The sequence below is a fragment of the Pseudonaja textilis genome, chromosome 1, assembly GCF_049901715.1.
Source record: "Pseudonaja textilis isolate UNSWEBS1 chromosome 1, rPseTex1.2, whole genome shotgun sequence".
NCBI lineage: Eukaryota > Metazoa > Chordata > Lepidosauria > Squamata > Elapidae > Pseudonaja > Pseudonaja textilis.
Genome location: NC_141990.1, coordinates 142,281,780 through 142,300,386, shown reverse-complemented (window position 1 = coordinate 142,300,386; position 18,607 = coordinate 142,281,780). Strand labels below are relative to the sequence as shown.

At 37.0% G+C, this 18,607-nt stretch overlaps 1 protein-coding gene across 12 annotated transcripts; it reads left to right on the top strand.

The window, feature by feature from the left end:
* Positions 1-898: 898 nt before the first annotated feature.
* Positions 899-16,775, top strand: NEK3 (NIMA related kinase 3). 12 transcript variants are annotated; one of them, XM_087918195.1, is made up of 15 exons: positions 899-1,321; positions 2,126-2,167; positions 2,623-2,817; positions 3,861-3,954; positions 4,110-4,207; positions 5,321-5,404; positions 6,529-6,596; positions 6,716-6,802; positions 8,165-8,219; positions 8,930-9,130; positions 11,385-11,487; positions 12,610-12,714; positions 14,579-14,713; positions 15,335-15,455; positions 16,037-16,775. In XM_087918195.1, the coding sequence occupies exons 3-15, from the start codon at positions 2,701-2,703 to the stop codon at positions 16,143-16,145; spliced, it is 1,377 nt and encodes a 458-aa protein (XP_087774321.1). In that variant the 5' UTR covers positions 899-1,321; positions 2,126-2,167; positions 2,623-2,700; the 3' UTR covers positions 16,146-16,775. The 12 variants fall into 12 exon arrangements, with proteins under 12 accessions (XP_087774321.1, XP_087774368.1, XP_087774340.1 ...); XM_087918248.1 differs by having other exon boundaries at positions 929-1,321; positions 11,388-11,487; positions 15,341-15,455; XM_087918210.1 differs by having other exon boundaries at positions 929-1,321; positions 11,388-11,487.
* Positions 16,776-18,607: the final 1,832 nt, after the last annotated feature.

Here is an 18,607-nt window from a genome sequence, read left to right as displayed (position 1 = left end):
TAGCTGCAGCATAAATTTGGATAACCTTCATACTACAGATCAGTTGGTATTTGGCCATTTACTGCACTGTTCCCAAGCATCTTTCTTGACTATGAAAGCAATGGCATTCCTTTGTTTTTAATTTCCTGAATAGTAAAACAGTATCCTTATTTAATTTTAAACTACCTGATTCCAGGCCATTTCAGCTTATGGATGCCTAAGATTCAATGTATAATCATTTCCTATTTCATTGTGTTGAGTTTTCCCATGTTGTCATTGTAATTTTGTCTTTGCAGCTTGGATGGTCTTTCACTGTATGGCAACATTAACAAGCAGACATCCTCAGGGTTTTAATCATGCCATTAATCCCATTGCCATAATCCTCCACCAGATACTCAGCTCTTCCTCAATTGCATGTTGGGCAGGATCTGACCTGTGAGGCCCATCATCCAGTCTTCATCAGTCATTTCATATTGTCCATACTTTTGGGGTAGAAACCACTGCTTTGCCGTTGTCACTACAGTGACCCCTCTGCCTTCAGCTTCTTCCCATATGACTGACTGCCCAATGCAACTGGGGATGACCTTCGTGACTTTATGGCACATATACTCTTGGCACAGATTCGGGAACACTCCTACCACCAGCCTGAGGAAGCAGCATAGCAAGAGTTGGATGTGTGTATTGGGATGTGGGTGGGGGGAGCGCTTGATCTCCCTATGTTTGGAAAGGGCTCCATTAACACACAACCCCGTGCCGTGGGCAACAACAGTTCATGAGCTTACCAAGGTCTCCATTATCAAAGTCACTTCTAAAGGGATCTCTGGAAGAAAACATACTCGGAGGAAAGTAGAAATCTAGCTTCTGTCGGCGATCATCTACCACCCCGTGCAAAAAAAAAAAAAAGCTTTGCGTCGAAACCACGCCCGTCGGGGCCCTCCATTGTCTCCACCCTCTATGTCTATGGTGCTGACCTGGCTGGGCCGAGCGGAGCGAGAATCGCTCGATCCGAATTTGCAGCGTCTCGGTTAGGCCGCCGGGGAGCGGCGGGCGTCGTAAGAAGGCCATTGCGACCCGATTGCCCGCATCTAAAGTAGCATAGTAAGAAGAGGATCCCTACTTTACGGCTCCCTCAGTCAAAAGAGGGGGAAAAGAAAAGCTTTTTCCTCAATGGAACTGGCTTCCCGGAGCGGGATTGGCTGGATGTAGGGTGAGCATTACTGGCCTAGATGTAGGGGATGGGTGTGAGGTTTCTTCCGGACGTTCAGCCTCCTCCCTCCCGTGCCTGAAAGGGCGTTGGAAAAATTCCTGTCCTTTGCTTCCCAAGCCAGCGAAGCCATTCAGGGTCCGTATATCTTTTATTCAGAAGTGAAATACGCTATTAATGATAATCTCTACATTTCTTGCTCTAAACCAGGGGTGTCCAACCTTAGTAACTTTAAGCCTGGAGGACTTCAACTCCCAGAATTCTCCAGCCAGCTTGCTGGCTGGGGAATTCTGGGAGTTGAAGTCCTCCAGGCTTAAAGTTGCCAAGGTTGGACACCCTGCTCTAAACGAAGGAGATATAAAAACCTACTGCGCCTCTGGTTTGTGTTCCACCCACTTCCGAAATACTCTGTGTGTGTATGTGTGTGCTTCTGAAAAAAGGCCCTATGTTGTTCAGCCCTGTGCCTTTATTTTCTTGATGTAGGGTAACTACTGCCTTTGTGGTAGATCACAACTTGGGTGCTTGGCCACCAAGCATGTATTTATGACAGTTGTATTGTCCTGGGGGTCATGTGATCATCATTTAGGACCTTTCCAGTGAACTTTTGACAACATAGTCAATGCGGGAAGTTGGATTTGTTTAATGATCATGCGGTTCGCTTAACAACCATGGCAAAAAGTCATAAAATTGGGTCCAACTCGCTTAACAACCATCGTGCTAGTTCCAGTTGTGGTCATAACTCAAGGACACAATTGATGTGGGTTTCACAGTTTAATCATTATGACTGAACACAAGCATAATGCCCCCAAATTTTCTCCTTATTCTATCGGTTGGATAAAGAAACAGAGACATGCTTATAGAAGTGGATTGAATGTTGCCTAAGAAGGGGATTAATTGGGATCATTCACTGAAGTTGACTAATATTGAAATTTCCTTACATAGATGAGAGTATAAAGCGGGAAAATGGTGACGTGATGTCATCAGGTACTTGCATCAGATATTGGAACATGATTGATAAAAATATGGAATTTTTTATATTATAATAACATGATTTTGATGTCATTGTAGCTGGTAATAGCTGTTTATGCATCCTTTGGAAATCTGATGTCTAGATATTATTCTGGTTGGTGGTGTAGGAGTTAATTCCTGTTCTATTTCATTAATATATTTTTGGACAAATCACTACCAATTATGAGCCACCACTCATTTCTAATTCAAGGGAAACCAAATAATGTAGGGTTATATAAGGAGACCTGCATTATTTTAATTATCCAGAGGTCTACAGTTAGCAGACTGGAAAAATAGCTAAATTGGATAATTACTAGTTATAGATATAAGTATATGAATACTTTAGTGATTTGCAAAGTTTTTAGTTTTGAAGTTGGAGAGAAATGGAGTATAACATAAACCATATCTTTTATTATTTGATACGTTACTAGGAAATTTTGGTGAAAGGAAACATTGAACCAGCTGAGCTTTCTGAAGACACCTGCAAAAACTGAAGCATTTTGATTATCATGGAGAATTACAATGTACTAATGGAACTTGGGGAAGGATCATTTGGTAGAGTCCTCTTAGTCCAGCATAAAAGCACAAGACAGAAATATGCAATGAAAGAGATAAGACTTCCCAAGGTAACTATTTCCTTCCCTAAATTCTTCTCTTTTATCCATATAAGAGCAATAGCATTTAGACCATTATACCGCTTTATAGTGCTTCACAGTCCTCTCTAAGTGGTTTACTTAGAGAGGATTGTTGGCCTATTGCCCCCAACAATCTGGCTCCTTATTTTACCCACATAGGAAGGATGGAAGGCTGAGTCAACCTTGAGCCTGGTGGGATTCGATCTGCCAAATTGGAGTCGCTTGCAGTACTGCACTCTAACCACTGCGCCACTGAGGCTCCTACTAGTAATCCTACTAGTTAGAGCATTATAATACTTGTCAATTGGCTTTCAGGTGCTGGATGTTACCCTTAAAACTCTTTATGGTTCAGGATTAAGATATCTATGGAACCACCTATTCACTAATAGTATATTGTTTGTCCAACAAGAATAATTTCCATCCAGGTATCTTTGCTTCAAGAATGCTTCCTTCAGGGATCATAGAAGCAAGCTAGTCTAATAATTTCTGGTATAAGATTGTGCCTAACCAAGTCCAGGATACCTAGGGATTATAGTTATAATTTATGTCCAGTGAGTTCATCTCAGATGGGAGATTCATAATTAGCTGATCCCCATTTAACAACTACCATTGCCTTCAGAGATTTGGTTGATGATAAAAGCATAAGACAACTTTTGCATTAGTGGTGACCTGAACAAGGACCTTGTTGCCTCAAGAAATTGCTCTGCTCTCTTTAACTTTCTCTCTTCTGGTGGCGATGTCTTGTTAAATAGCATTTTCATTTGCTTTTTATCAAATGTTTGTTTAGTTTTATATACTGATTCCCTTTGCTAAATGGAATGGTTGGTTCTTTTTGATTTTTTTCCCTCTTCTTGCTGCTGTGAATTTCTTTTGAAGGATGCTCCTACATTTGTTTAAAAATATTATTTTACTATATTCATAAATATTAAGCCACTTTAATGAGCAAAAGCAAGAAATATAATAAGGAAAATATAAAACAATGAGTTATCTGTTTTTACTTACAAGTAAAAGTAATGTAAGTAATATATTTTTAGTCTGTCTTCAAGATAGAAAAGTCCTGGAATGAATCTATAATATTGGCTAAAATGAATCATCCAAATATTGTGATGTATGCAGACTCTTTTGAAGGTAAGTATGTGCATTTTAATAATTAATGTTACATGTTACAATTGCATTATTCAATTTGCTGAATTGCAAATGTCTTTTTATCTTCTTGATGTTTACTGTTTGTTACATTTCACTTGATGTAATACTAATGAATTTTAAAATTATTTAAAAATTAGCTGATGGACATTTGCATATAGTGATGGAATATTGTGATGGCGGAGATCTCCTACAAAAGATTAAATTTCAGAAGGGGAAATTGTTTCCTGAAGATACAGTAAGAATCCAAATATATTTAAATTTTTAAATAATTGAAGTGGGAAACTCTGATGAATGTTGGGGTACGTGTTTAACACCTATTGATTTATTGTTATAGTCATAACAGTAGACCAAAAATGTTTTTAAAATGGAGCTAAATACAAAGAACATAAAGTAAATAGTAAACCGGATAACCTTATAATGATTGTGCCACTAATAGTCCAAAATCAGGAGTGTTATATCATCTTTTCCAATTAACCAGTATTATTAAATCACGTCCACTTTTGAGAGCCATGGGTCGATTTATCAGGTAAAATTTGCTGGTCTGGAAAAGTGCTCCAAACTCCTGAAGTTTAGCTTCTGCAGATAAATACAGTTCTCTTTTTACAATGACACTAATATAGAGTTTCTTTTTGCACTATTATGCAATCTTTTGTATCAACTTGGCAGATCAGGCAGAATTTATAACTTTTCACTTTGAAAAGTAAATATTTCAAAGAATAAATCACTTCAAAACTATTATTTTGGGGGGAGTTTTGTACATATTTTGCATGGCTGTATTTGTAAAAGATAATGGATTGTTTCCATCCTTTAGAATCTGGAAATGTACTTTACATCCTATAGATCAGTAGTCCACAACTAGCACCAGGGACCAGTTCCATGGAGAGAGGTTTTTCCATAGGCCTGCATCCCACAGATGGGGGTTCACTTGTTGCGCGGACTGGTTTTTGGCATGCTGTGGCCTGGTAGTGGTCCATGGACTGGGGACCCTGTTATAGATGGTATCCATATACAATTCTTTTGATTTCAGATTTGAATAAGTGTTCAATTAAACATTTTTAGATGCAATAAAGTATAATTTCTAGGGTGGAACATGTTGCAAGTAGTTCATAGTAATCCAATATAAAATTTCTTTGAGATTAATCAGGATCACATATAAACTAAGGAATGAATTAGGAGTAGTATTCACAGCACTAATGCAGACTAGCCATAGAATATTTTGAAGTACTTGCTTGATTTCACATATTGTATCAAATTGTATGGCTACTGACTAATATTAGTCAGTAATATTGCTCTTTATTTCTCTTACAGTTCAGTTCATTGTCGTTTGCTGTGTTTTGTCTCTTTCTAGATACTTAAATGGTTTGCACAGATGTGTTTGGGTGTAAATTATATTCATGAGAAACATATATTGCACAGAGACATCAAATCAAAGGTAATTGGAATCTCCTCAGTAGGTTTTACTATAAAACTACTACCAGGCATTTCCTGTTTAGAATGTTGAAAACCATAAAACCACCTCTGCCATAAATTTCAGTTTAGTATTATGTTAATGGTATGTACAAATATTTATATGCATTCCTTTTTTTAATCAAACCACTCACATACCAATAACAGAGGGCACCAGTATGTTCCCAGGTAACTTTGTTCGTGCTCACTGGACTCCCTTATTGACTTGACTTATTTAAAATATTATGTTAATTGAAATAAATCAGTAGTCTTCATGTTGCGTACCAAGGTGCAAGCCTTTAATATCAGGGTGATCCATGCCATAAAATTCCAACTGTATAATAGTGCAGAGAGCTGATTGCCTTCTATAAATGAGTGTGTTATTACTGGTAATATCCACTCTGGCAGATATTCTAAATAGGCAAACATTCATTGAGCATGCTCCCTGAACATGGTCTCAAAATTCCAAAATTCCATGGCCCCAGCTTCCAGAATGGTCTGTGTCTCTTGTTTGTGCCCAAGCTCACAGTCAAATGGAGGTATGTGCTTTATCCAGTGAGATAAGTATAGAGATTATTTGGAGTCCATTTGTGTCAGACTCATCATCTGAAATAACTCAATTCTTTTAATGTGATTTACTAAGGGAGATTTCCATGTAGGCTGAGATGGGACATTGTGATTAATATTTGGATATAATAGTAGTAAGAGGAAGAAGAAAGCAAGGGCATCTTGGGTTCAATCCCAAAACATCCAGAGCCATTGGCATTGACAAAATGAATCAGTCAATTGCAAAAGGCAGCTTTCCTAGGAACAGCTTATATTCTGCAAACAATATCTTTAACACCATCAAACAACATTCACTGCCTATCCAAGGGCCTTGAAAGGGACTCAGTGGTTGGATAAAAATGTCAGAGGCAGGGTAAACATCTGATTGATTCATTCTGTGTGATGACTCATACTTATTATATTTATTAATGATCCCTAATCATCTAGAACATGGAATTAAACATAGTGTATAATAATAATAGGGCCATCAAATAGGGCTGATGCTATAAATACAGATGGAAATACAGGGAGTGAAATCTGTCTAATTTCTCTTTCATAATATAGAATGTATTTCTTACACAAAATGGAAAAATAAAACTGGGAGACTTTGGATCTGCAGTTCTTCTTAAAAGGCAAGTATATGTCAAATTGTGTCTAGAAATCTATTCTGAAATTAAAAAAAAAACCCTAATGGCTGGTTGCTGTTGGATTATTTATCTGTTCATCACTAACGTATTTGTTTTTGGACTAGCCCCATGGCATATGTTTGTTCATATGTAGGAACCCCTTACTATGTGCCTCCAGAAATTTGGGAGAATATGCCATACAACAATAAAAGGTAAGAATTAATCGAAACGTATAAGAACCTTGATTTTAAAACTCTGTAATATTGGAGAACTAATGGAAAAATTGTATACAGTGCTCACAACTTGCGAACGTTACTCAATTTACAAACATGATTCAAAACTAAATATTTTATGCAATTCTTTAAAAATATTTTTAAAATAATGTAAGTAAGAGGAGTGTATTCCATGCAAAAGGTAACTTCTTAAGGCAGTTTTTAATAATCTCAAATCTGGGGAGATCCTTAAACATGTTAGAGTTAGTGCCCCCTGAAATTTAGAAACGGTTATATATGTATCTTGCTCGTGTGAAGTGGAATCTGACTGCTCAAGAAAACATTCTTGGGTGGAGCAGACAGATCCTGTTGTTTAAATGACTAAGTGCATGTTTACAGCCCATAAATAGGAACTCCTCTTTGGAGAAACCATTTAGCAAGTTAGTATTTTGAGTTTTTCTCTCCATCTATTAACTTTTGTTATGTTATTGATCAATCTTTTAATTGGTGATCATAACAACAGGTTTGATTTGATTCCAGCAAATGATAATAATCAAGTGATCCTCTAAATAAAAGAATGGATTAATTAATAGCAACCTTCCTTTCCTACATTTAAGAGACTAGGCTGCCAATAAAAGAATCAGTAGCACAGGAGAAAACTATAATACAGTACAACACTCAAACGTTACTATCTGGAATGTTGGCAGCAAGATACTAAAATTATATTTACATCCCGCCCCCCCAAATAAACTTAGTAGGAATGGTGCTGCTTCTGAAAAAAATAAACTCAAGTCTCACTCAGGAAGAATTCTGATATTGAAAATAGTGGCATTAATTAACTTACGTCCTCGTAAGAAACTAAGCATGATAAGATTTTCTCTTCACCTTCCCCCTGCTGTCCTTTGAACAGCTCAGTCTTGTTCTGTTCGGATCAGGACTGAGCTCACTTGTCATCGTGTCTAGTTGCATTTTAATTTCAACATATAACAAGTTGATTTGCTATTGGAGAAAAACAGACGTAACATTTTGGTAGGATTCAAGAGCCTATTTAACATGTCCTTCTGTTTTCTGCTTCACTCTCCCAGTTTGTTCTCCTTAGATTTTAGTTCAGCAACCCCTGCTTCCTACAATTCTTTATTTTGTTATGTTAAACTCTTGTTGTGATACAACAATTAGGTAGAACTGCCTCAACACTACAGTACATGTTTATGTAGTACCTGACATTCTATCTGACATAGCTATTTTTAATTCCTCACATAGCACTTTAGCAACAAAAAAGGGAAAAAAAACCCTCCTAACTTATTTTTAGCAAATGTCATGCTAATTATACTCTCAAGCTAACATTTAATCTTGCTTTTTTAGTGATATTTGGTCTCTGGGCTGTGTTTTATATGAGCTGTGCACCTTAAAACATCCAGTGAGTATTCTTTTTTATGTTTTATTTCCAGAAAAATATGCTTAATTTTGTAACAAATACATACTAGAATGTGTTATAGAACAACATAATGTAGCTAGATCTAATGACACTAATAATTAGCCCTGTAGGCCACATAGTAAACATAACTGAGATTGAAAATCAAAAAAATACAATATAAGTGACAGGTTTCATATCAGAGATGAAAACAAATCTCAACTTCCCAGAGACTAAATCCCACATTTAGTATGTTTCTGGGCAGAAATCTCATTGATCTGAAATACCTAGATTATTTTTTAGTTTCGAGAAAAATGAAATCAAATAACAGAAAATATGTGCCAATTGCAGGAACAGCTTTTAAAGCCCATGTGCTGCATAGGTCTGCTCCAAAAATTAAGAGTCTCATTAAACTAAATTTTAATTTCATCTAAAAATTAAGAGTTCTTGGCTTTTTCCTCATACTCAAGATTATGAAAGGCTTCTGGGTGATGTTGATAAAAATGGTTTACCCAAGCTTAGGAATCACTGGTTCCTGTTGCACTGCATTTATTCCCGACCATAGAATTCTTGCTTCTAATGTATCATGCACTCTTAGATCATTCACATGAATTGTGCAAAGATGATATGAATTAATTTTTGTGGAGTTTTTTTAATAAATTAAAAGTGTTAGTACTTATTAAGCTGTATGTTTTTCCCGTATTTGTTAAATTTAGTTTCAGGCTAAGAGTTGGAAACATCTTATACTTAAGACATGTAAAGGATACTACAATCCACTTCCATCACACTATAGCTATGAACTTCACTATTTAATAAAGCAGATGTTCAAGATGAATCCCAAATACCGTCCATCAGCTAGTACAATTCTTGCAAGAAAATGTCTGGCAAAATATATTGGACAGTCTTCACTACCAGAGGTAATAGCATATAAATGAATATTGCATTTGGGTCAGAAGTAGGAACAGTGTTTCGTGTCTCGTGGGCTCACTTGCTGTACCTAGTGACAGCTTTTTAGAAAGCTACAGCTTTTCCGTGGCAGATACTGTGGCTACAGTCATTCCCATAAATGTGAGTTAAGGAAGCACTGTCTTTGTATGACTTTCTTTCTCCAAGTTTCTTCTCCAAAGGTATCACATGGACATATCAAGGCATGCCCAAATTACCCATCCCACTGCATACTGGACCAGCTGTAGTTTCCATGAAGTCTCCAAGGACAGTCCCACATGGAGAGCATTACATTAGTCTAACTGTGAGATGACTAGCGGTATGGGTTACTGTTTGAAGAGCCTCCCAATCTCGAAAGAAGGATATCTGATGCACTGGTAGTAGTTGGGCTGAGGCCCCGTTGGCCACAACTACCACCTGATTTTTGAGCAGGAACTATGAGATAACTCCAGATTGAGGAGCACTCTTAAATGGGAAAGTGCAACTCAACCCAAATCTAAAAATGAAAAGTCTCCAGATTTGGGGGGTGGGGTGGGGGGGTGGAGCAAAAATCCACAGTCATTTCGTTTTCGCAAGATTGAGCATATCTGTGTCTCCACATCCAGACCCTTACAAATTTCAGGTATAGGTCATTGACGGCAGCACTTGGCCTGCTCAAGATCAAGGCGAACAATTTGTGTCATCCACATATTGATGATAGCAGTCCCCAAACTAACTGATGACGTCCCCCAGGGTTTTCTGGTAGAAGTTAATAGGAGGCGAGAGTGCATCAAGCTTTGAGGCATCCCACAGATGAGTGCTCATTATGCGACTTCTCCCCCTTGCTTACACTGACTGGAATTGACCACCAAGAAAGAAAACTCATTATAATGTGCTACCCATAATTCCGAAACCATGCAGCTGATGCAGAAGGATACTGTGATTGAGGATATTGAAAGCCACTGAGAAGTCACAAGGATGGACATACCACCATTCCGGGGTCATTAGATGCCATCAGCAATGTGACTAATGCCATCTCCATACTGAATCCACCCTAAAACTTGGCTGAAATAGACCCAGATAATTGGCTCCCTTCTAACCACTGGTCAACAAATGTCCTTAAAAGGATTGATAATTATCCCAAATCACCAAGGCTAAAGATGGCTTTTTGAGGAGGGAGTACACTACTAGCTTTTACAAAATTGAAAAAAAACACCCACTTTTCTCTGAAAGAAGCTTATACAACTGTGTGCACTTGGGCAACCGGGTACCTCCCAAATAGTCTTAGCAGCCCAGGAGGGGCCTAGGTCTATCAAGCAGGTAATGGTCCTCGTTGTTTGGAGCATGAGTCTCCAACCTTGGCCACTTTAAGCCTGGCAGACTTTTAACTCCCAGAAGCTTTACTGGCTGGGGAATTCTGGGAGTTAAAAGTCCGCCAGGCTTAAAGTGGCCAAGGTTGGAGACCCCTGGTTTAGAGGATGCTGTGACATCACTATTTGATGTCAAATAATGTGTGACATCAGAGTCACACACTGTTTTATCCTAGATAATTTCACAAGAGGCACTTCAGATGGACTAGCCCATTCAGAATTCAACTCTGAGCCTACCTGATAATTAGAGCATTCTTCACAGTGTCCCTGCTGTTATTTCTATAACCCATCCCTCCCCAGCAAGATCACAGTATCTTAAACTGTGCTGGTGGTTAATTATTCACCATTCTAATCACCACAGCATAATCCTGAGTATGGACTTTTATGTTCAATCAGACCTTGTCTTTCTCCAACAGTACTTCAGGAATCTATTCCAGCACTTTATTTCCTTAAACCAAATCATTCTTTTTTACAGTGAAATGTCACTTGGCATTTGAGATCAAGACTCTTTTTTGTGTGTTTGACAGCATACAGTTTAATTACTAAAGAGTTGGTACTCATAAATGTTTTTAATCCCCCCACCCTGCTAAAAAAGGGATGTATTTAAATGACTTTTTCCAACAGAACATATTTTTCTTTCCTGATTTTCCTGAGAGTATAGATTTTCCCCCCTTTGTCTTATTCATATGCAGCTTTTACATCTGCTCGAGAGTTTTAAGGATCATCCTGAGGCAAATATAGTGAACATATGTGGAGTGAACATAAGAGCACAGGAAAGTCCTGTTATGTAAATGGATGCTTACTCATATAATATTGAGTATAGTATGATTCCCAACTAGCTAGGTTGTTCAGTTAATATTGATATCTTAATCTTAAGAAGGAGGATGGCACGTATGCAGGAAGCAAGAATTCAAAGCCAGAAGTCATATCCAAGAACTTCAGTGAAATGGAATTGAAGAAAACAAGTGTGGATGAAAAAGGTACACGTTGAATTTAGAAATGATCTGTTTGGAGACCATGGTCTGAGATTAGTTTTCATAAGGTTGTGTGGCTTACACCACCGGTGTAATTAAAGCTTTTCTGACGATGCAGTCCTAGGAACGTTTATCAGAATTCAGTGAGACTTGCTACTGAGTAGGATTGCACTTTCGAACAATAAAGAAGATCAGTGTGTATACCATAGTGGAGATTTTTTTCAACACCTTTACCTTAAGGTTTTAAATATAGTCTTTACTTACGAATAAAGGCGGATATACCTGTCACAGGATGATACTGCAGGATCCAGTTTGAGGCGGTCATTGGGACCAGACCCAGATTCTCCAACTTCTGCTAGGGAGAAGTTCCCTGAGGATGGGCTCCAACACGAGTCCAAAAGCTCGGAAGACTAAAACGTTGTTCCCAGTGACAGACCCAGATTGGATCCTGCAATAGTCTTTTACTTTCTTAGATTTTCATGTTTGAAACTTTATTTTTATTATGGGGGCAGGGTTATAGAAGATGAAATCTGAATTGTGTGAGCCAAAGATTATTCAGCAGGAATTTCTTCTCTGCTTCCTGAAGATATCTGTGCTTTTCCAATACATTCTTGAAAGTCTGAAATATTACAGATAAGAACAACTTCTATTGTCAGGCATTTCTCTGGTCTTTTAGAGTTGCCATCTATGATCTTAGGGTTGGGTTAGGAATGTCCTGGATACCATCACAAATTGTCAGGCTGATATTTTTGGCTCCTTTTTGTGCTTTAGATTTCAAAGGCGGGAATTGGAGAGGGAGACAGTGCTATCGTTATCATGCCTAAAATTAGACCACAAAATTTGGCCATTTTGTTTCCAGTCAATGGCAAGATACTAGATCCTGGGAGTCCACAAATAGGATACTGGAGCTACCTCTACCTTAGAAGCAGGTTGGTAGGAAATAAGGGCTATTATGAAAAAAAAAATCACTGATCTTTCTGCAAAACCATTCTTTTTCAAGGGCTTCATATTTCAGCCATACAAAATACTATACCGATTGTTGGAGTCAATGCATATTTGAGGATTCTACCAATTTTTCCTAAAACATTTCTTTAAAAGGTTTTCCCAAATACTGTATTTTTTTTCCAGAACCTCAGAGACAAAAATGGGAAAAAGGAAGATGCAGTACAGTGATCAAAATTTTAGAAAATGCTCCTTTACTTTCTTCCAGTATTGCATCCAAGGAGGACACGGGTAAGATAATATGCATGTTTATTTGCATATTTTATAGTATTTGCCATTAGAGACATTTTTAAAGATGGTACTCTTCCCCCACGCCTGCCCCAATAATCTCAATTTGTGTAAGAGACGATGAATGAGAAGAACGAGTTGGATGTTGAATGAGAAACTGTCAGGGCTATATTCTTAGCACAGAGAGAGAATATAGGTGAAATAATGGGTAGGTTTGCCCCATAGGAGACATCTTCAGCCAAACTCTACTGGAATTTTGGGGCTTGTATATTTTTGACTTGTATATTTTTTATGTCAGTGTGGAACATATGGAAAGAGAAATAGGTTCCACAAACTGTGGGTGAAGAATCCTAAATCTACAAAATATTTAAAAAGCTGGGACAAAAGGATATAATTTGAAAGGTGTGAGGGGAAACCAGAGAGAAAAAGAGTTTTATGTTTGATTAATTAGATAATTCTGCATTTAGGTTGTCCAGAATGTTTTACTAATTTATCTGGAAACAGTTTTTGCCCTGATCTGAGAGAATGATGCCAGACATCAGAATGGTGGGAATGGTATTAGAAACTGATTCCAGAAAACCATGTCAGTTTTATATTGATGCTGTCTTCCCAAATCTAGGTGGCTCTGTGATTTGCTTGCTTTAGTGTAGTTTGTTCCCAACTTCTCTGCTACTTTTGGTACCTTTTTGGGAGGACAGAAACCAAGATTAGAAGATGCTAATTCTCAAAGAATTCAGAAAGATTGGATTCATTCTAAACTGAGATTGGTGGTTGTTATCCCTTTTTGATGATATATACTGTGGACAGTAGACAGGGCAGACACAGGTCATTTTCTGTATGTAAAAATCTTGAACTGGGTTTCACTGAGTGATGTGTTACAAACAAGACCTTAATGATTATTTAGATTGACTATCTCACCACAGGCCATAAATAGTCTCTTGGAGGTTCAGCACTAACCATTAAAAGGTGAGTCTGTTTGAATACTGTACATTATCCAAGAGCCAGTTTAGAGCTTTTCAAACATTTGTGATTGAAACAAATAGTAAGAAAATATAGTTGCATATAGTAGTTGTACATTTATAATTGCAGTTTCAAGATCTGTGCCATAGAGCTGCATCATATGTTGATTTATTTCATTTTGGGGTTTTTTGGTCACTTTTTGTTTTTCTATGCAATCCTCAGATTTTCTGTGCTCGAAAACCTTTCTGTGAGACTCGCAGGAGTCTTCTCCAGCACCATAGTTCAAAGGCCTCAATTCTATAAGTCTTCCTTATAGTCCAACTTTCACACTCATATATTGCAATTGGGAAAAGCATAGCCTTGACTATACGCTCTTTTGTTGGCAGAGTGATGTCTCTGTTTTTTAGTATGCTGTCTAGATTTGCCATAGCTTCCTCCCCAGGAGCAAGTGTCTTTTAATTTCTTGGCTGTAGTCCCTATCTGCAGTGATCTTGGAGCCCAAGAAAATAAAATCTGTCACTATCTCCATTTCTTCCCCATCTATTTGCCAGGAATTGAGAGGGCTGGATGCCATGATCTTAGTTTTCTTAATATTGTGTAAAGTGTGCTTTCTTTCAAAAGATAAAAATGCTACAAAGATATACCTTGGCATGGGTTCATTAAACATACAGTAGCTAAATAAATTGAATGTAGTTTTGCTTGCCCACCACCAAAATGAGAATTACTGGTTTAAAAAAAAGAGTTTCATTTTTTGTAGTCTTAAGTTTATTTATGGTATGTAGTGTTATAACATTCTTTTTGGAAGGTTTCTGGCAATAGTTTAAGGTGTTTATTTTAAGTTCTGTACTTTGAGATAGGAAAAAGGATAATTGCTCCAGTAATACTATATTTCTCTTCTTTGAATTAGGTGGCTGTGTGAGAAAATATGATGAAAATGTCAAACGTAAACAGTGGAATAAGGAACCTTCACAGACTTTGATGAATATTCTTGACAATGCTGATGTTAGCTTAGCTTTTAAGACATACACAATCCACAAAGCAGGTGAATCTTTTTCCCCCATCATAGCGAGAGGTTCACTTCACTGTTCTTAGAATGTGATCATGGATATGTGCTTTTAGCATGTGATGTTCATGGTTTGGAGATTGGGAAGGTCTTACAAAAATGAAATTAAAGTTTTTAAAAGTTTCAGTGAATCAGCATAGCTGCTGTGGATTCTGGCTTTGAATTCTCTGGATGGCACCTTCAGTTCCTGCTGTTCCAGAATGAACTGGCCTACTTGCTTGTCACTACCTTCTGAGGTTTCTAGGATAAGTTTGGTGCTAAGTCTCAGTGTGAACTAGAGTTAGCTGGTGGTTTTAGTAGATTTGCAGGCAATGGGGATTATAAATGCTCTGGATAGGAGATGTAAAGAGCAGGTGATGGGAGGGTTTTACCTTACCTATAAAGTGCTTGTTTGGTTGTTTCTTTTCATGTGCTCATTGATTTCTCCTGATGAAAATAGAGAATCAAACTGGTGGTGGATGAGGAGATAGTTGGAATGGGCAGGTTGTACTTAAGGGCTATGTGAAAAAAATAAGGAGCAAGACATAGTTTTATTGACTTCCTTACTGATTTTTTAAAATATCTGAATAGAATATTTGCACTGATTTTTAAATATTAAAGTTTCAGATGACCTACTGAGAGGACCACTCACAGGAGAGAACAGTGCATCTGATGAACCAGATGGTGAAACTTTTATGGAGGATGCAGAGAGACTTGAACCTAGATCAGATGAAGAGGACACGTATGTTGAAATACAGTGTGAAAAACTAATCATTTGAATTCTTTTCTATTTTTTTAAACATGTCTCATAAAAAGTCCAATTGTGGCTTCATGCCATTTTTCAATTGTCGGCTGTATTTATCTATTTTTTGATCAGATTCCCCCAACTCTATCTGTCTCCCCCTTGCCCTCCAATTCTGCTTCAGTCAGCAGAAGTCTTGTCCCTCCATGTGACATTCCTAATTCAGTTTAGGAGCAAGTATACTATAACGTGGAACAGATTCTGAAATAAGTTCTCAAATAAGCAGATGGGCAGAATTAAACACAGAACATAAACATTTCTTTCAGACATTCAAAACTTTTCCCAGAGAAAAGAACCTTTATTTTACAAGCACATATTATATATGCATTTTGACTGTAATGGACAACAGAACAGATTGTACAGAAGAATTATAGAATTTATAGAATAATTTTAATGGTAAAAATACCCCCTGGGAGTCCTGAGGGTTTCTCATCAGAAAATATACGTATTCAGTAGTTACGGATTTCTTTAAATGATAATCCCCCTTTTCTCCTCTTAATTGTTCTTTATATTTTTCATAGGGATTTTGAAGCAGAAGATGATCCAGACTGGATTTCTGAATTGCAAAAGATGGAACTGAAGAAAGAACTACCAATACATAATCCAGTATCAGTGCAAAAATATTGCTGAACCATTTCAGAAACTAGCAGCAACAAGCTAATTTGATACATAATGATTTCACACATATTTCTTTGAGGAAGAAAATTTAATTTGGGATATTTTTTGATGCTTATAGGTATAACAATTAAATTCTTCTTAAAGATACTAAAATAAGCATTTTTACCCAGAATTTTTTATTCCATATAGAAATATTCTGTCAAAATCAGAAGTACACTGTATTAGAGGACCAACTAGGATTAGCACAGTCTGAGATATAGAGAGCAAGATATGACTTTCATGTTGTTCAGTGGTGTGATTCAAAAATTCCCAAGACATGCCCACGGTTCTGTGGGCATGGCTTGATGGGCGTGGCAGGGGAAGGATACTGTAAAATCTCCAGTCAGAGATAGTATTTGCCAGTTCTCCAAACTAATCAAAATTTCCATTACTGGTTCTCCAGAACTGGTCAGAACCTGCTGAATACCACCTCTGATGTTGTTCCTCTCTGTCTTTTCATATTCCTGGGCCTTTGGGAGTATCGGAGGGAAGATTGAGACTGGACTTCATAATATGGCAAAATCTAGATTAAAATTAGCATTAATTATATCTCTTTATTTATGTGTTTTGCAATTGTTAATAAACTTGCTCATTTCAAATCTTCCTAATTTCCAAAATGATATGTCTTTCCTCAGTGTGATTTCAGGAGCTGTGACTTTCATCTATTTCTGCTTCTTGTGCTTCAGTTATATAATTCATATTCATTGAATGCAGTTAGGGAGCTGGTGCTTGGAGAGCCCTATTTATCCCAGTCCCAGACAGGAAGCCTAAGAAGGACTTAAACAGTTGGTTCTCAACAGGATAGATGGTGGCAGCATAATCACCCTGCCATTACAGTGGTGTCCTATCAGGATTTTTGCAAAGGAATCTAGTTATCTCTCCACAGTCTGCCTATTTGTTTATTTCAAACATTTATATAGCTTCTCATCTTATGTTAAATTCTGGACAGCTTACAGTTAATAAATAAACAAAGAAATAAAGTATTATTAAATAAATACAATTAGTATGTAATTTTATTTATAATGAGCATGTAGTTTTACTTATATATTTAATAATACATTATTGAATTTACTATAGTTATCTTAAAATATCCACAATTAGTGCTGATCACCAAATTTATATGTTAAATTGAATCTAGTAAAAACCACACTTTCAGACTCTTAATGTATTTTCCTTAAACAGGATCTTAGTAGATGTGTTAAATTTCTTTCCATCTTAGGCAGCCTAGTTGATCATTCTGGGTATGAATTATGGAAGAGAATTGGAATAGATATATTGACTTTAGAAACAATCTATATAAGCCATGTCAAAATTACATATTCCTACTGTTAGGCAATAGAAAGTGACTAAATTTGTTTAATGTACATAAAAAATTCATCATGTAATTGTACATATGTTATCATTTGTCCCTTCCCATAGATGATCATGCTTAGACATTGCCCCTTGATATAAAAACTTGTGGAGTAAGTCTGAAAATGTTATAACAATACTTTCAAATCATTACTTTACACAATTGGTAAACTGCTATATGTGTTTTAATATATTTTAGTGATGGTTGTGGAGACGGATTGTTTTTGTTAAGATACTACCTAATAGAAAAAAATCTCAGTGAGGCTCAAGCATGCAACACATAAAAGATTCAATATAAATGATTTTATGGTGACCCCAAAACCTAAACCTCTGTTATCTTGCATATGAAAGTTCATGTTTATTGAGGTTTTTTTTTACTGAAGTGTACTGGTTGCTAAAAAGATGTCAGTGAAAAGGACACAAAGCTAAAAATTTCTTTTGGGGGGGATACTTTAAAGTACCAAAGTATATGTTTAACAAAAAAAATACATAATTTTTCATACAGAATGTTATACTTTAGGGATTATATTCATTTTATATTAATTGAAAATGCGACACTAGTAAAAAATCCCAATAAATGTTACAGCTTTTGAAAAATGTTTTTCTGCAAGAGGCTCCCCCCCCCCCCAAGATACCTATTGAGAAAAAGAAATATATTCTGATGAAATTTTTTAAGTGTCTCCCAGATGTGAAGGTGCTTGGCAAGCAGAGCATTGTCTAGAATTCTTCCAGCTGAAATAAGACTTTCAATTATCTGGGAATAAATCCATATTAAACCAAGTCAAACTTTTAGTAGACATTCACTGTGTAGCTTGGCTAAAGCCACATTTTGCCCTGTGTGTTTTAGGATTCTTGTTCTGTGTGGTTATTACGAAAGTATGAAGGAATTGGAAAGTTGGGGTGGGTGGGGGTCAACGCGAGGAGATGATGTGCAAACTACAAAGCTGTTCTTCTGCCTGACACCTATTTTCGACTACTGTACATAATAGAAGAGGGATGATGGGAGCTGTAGTTTTAACACCCTGAAAGGCGTCAGATTGCGGGAGCCTGCACAAACCGATCCGTAACCCGGGCGATAGGGCGGG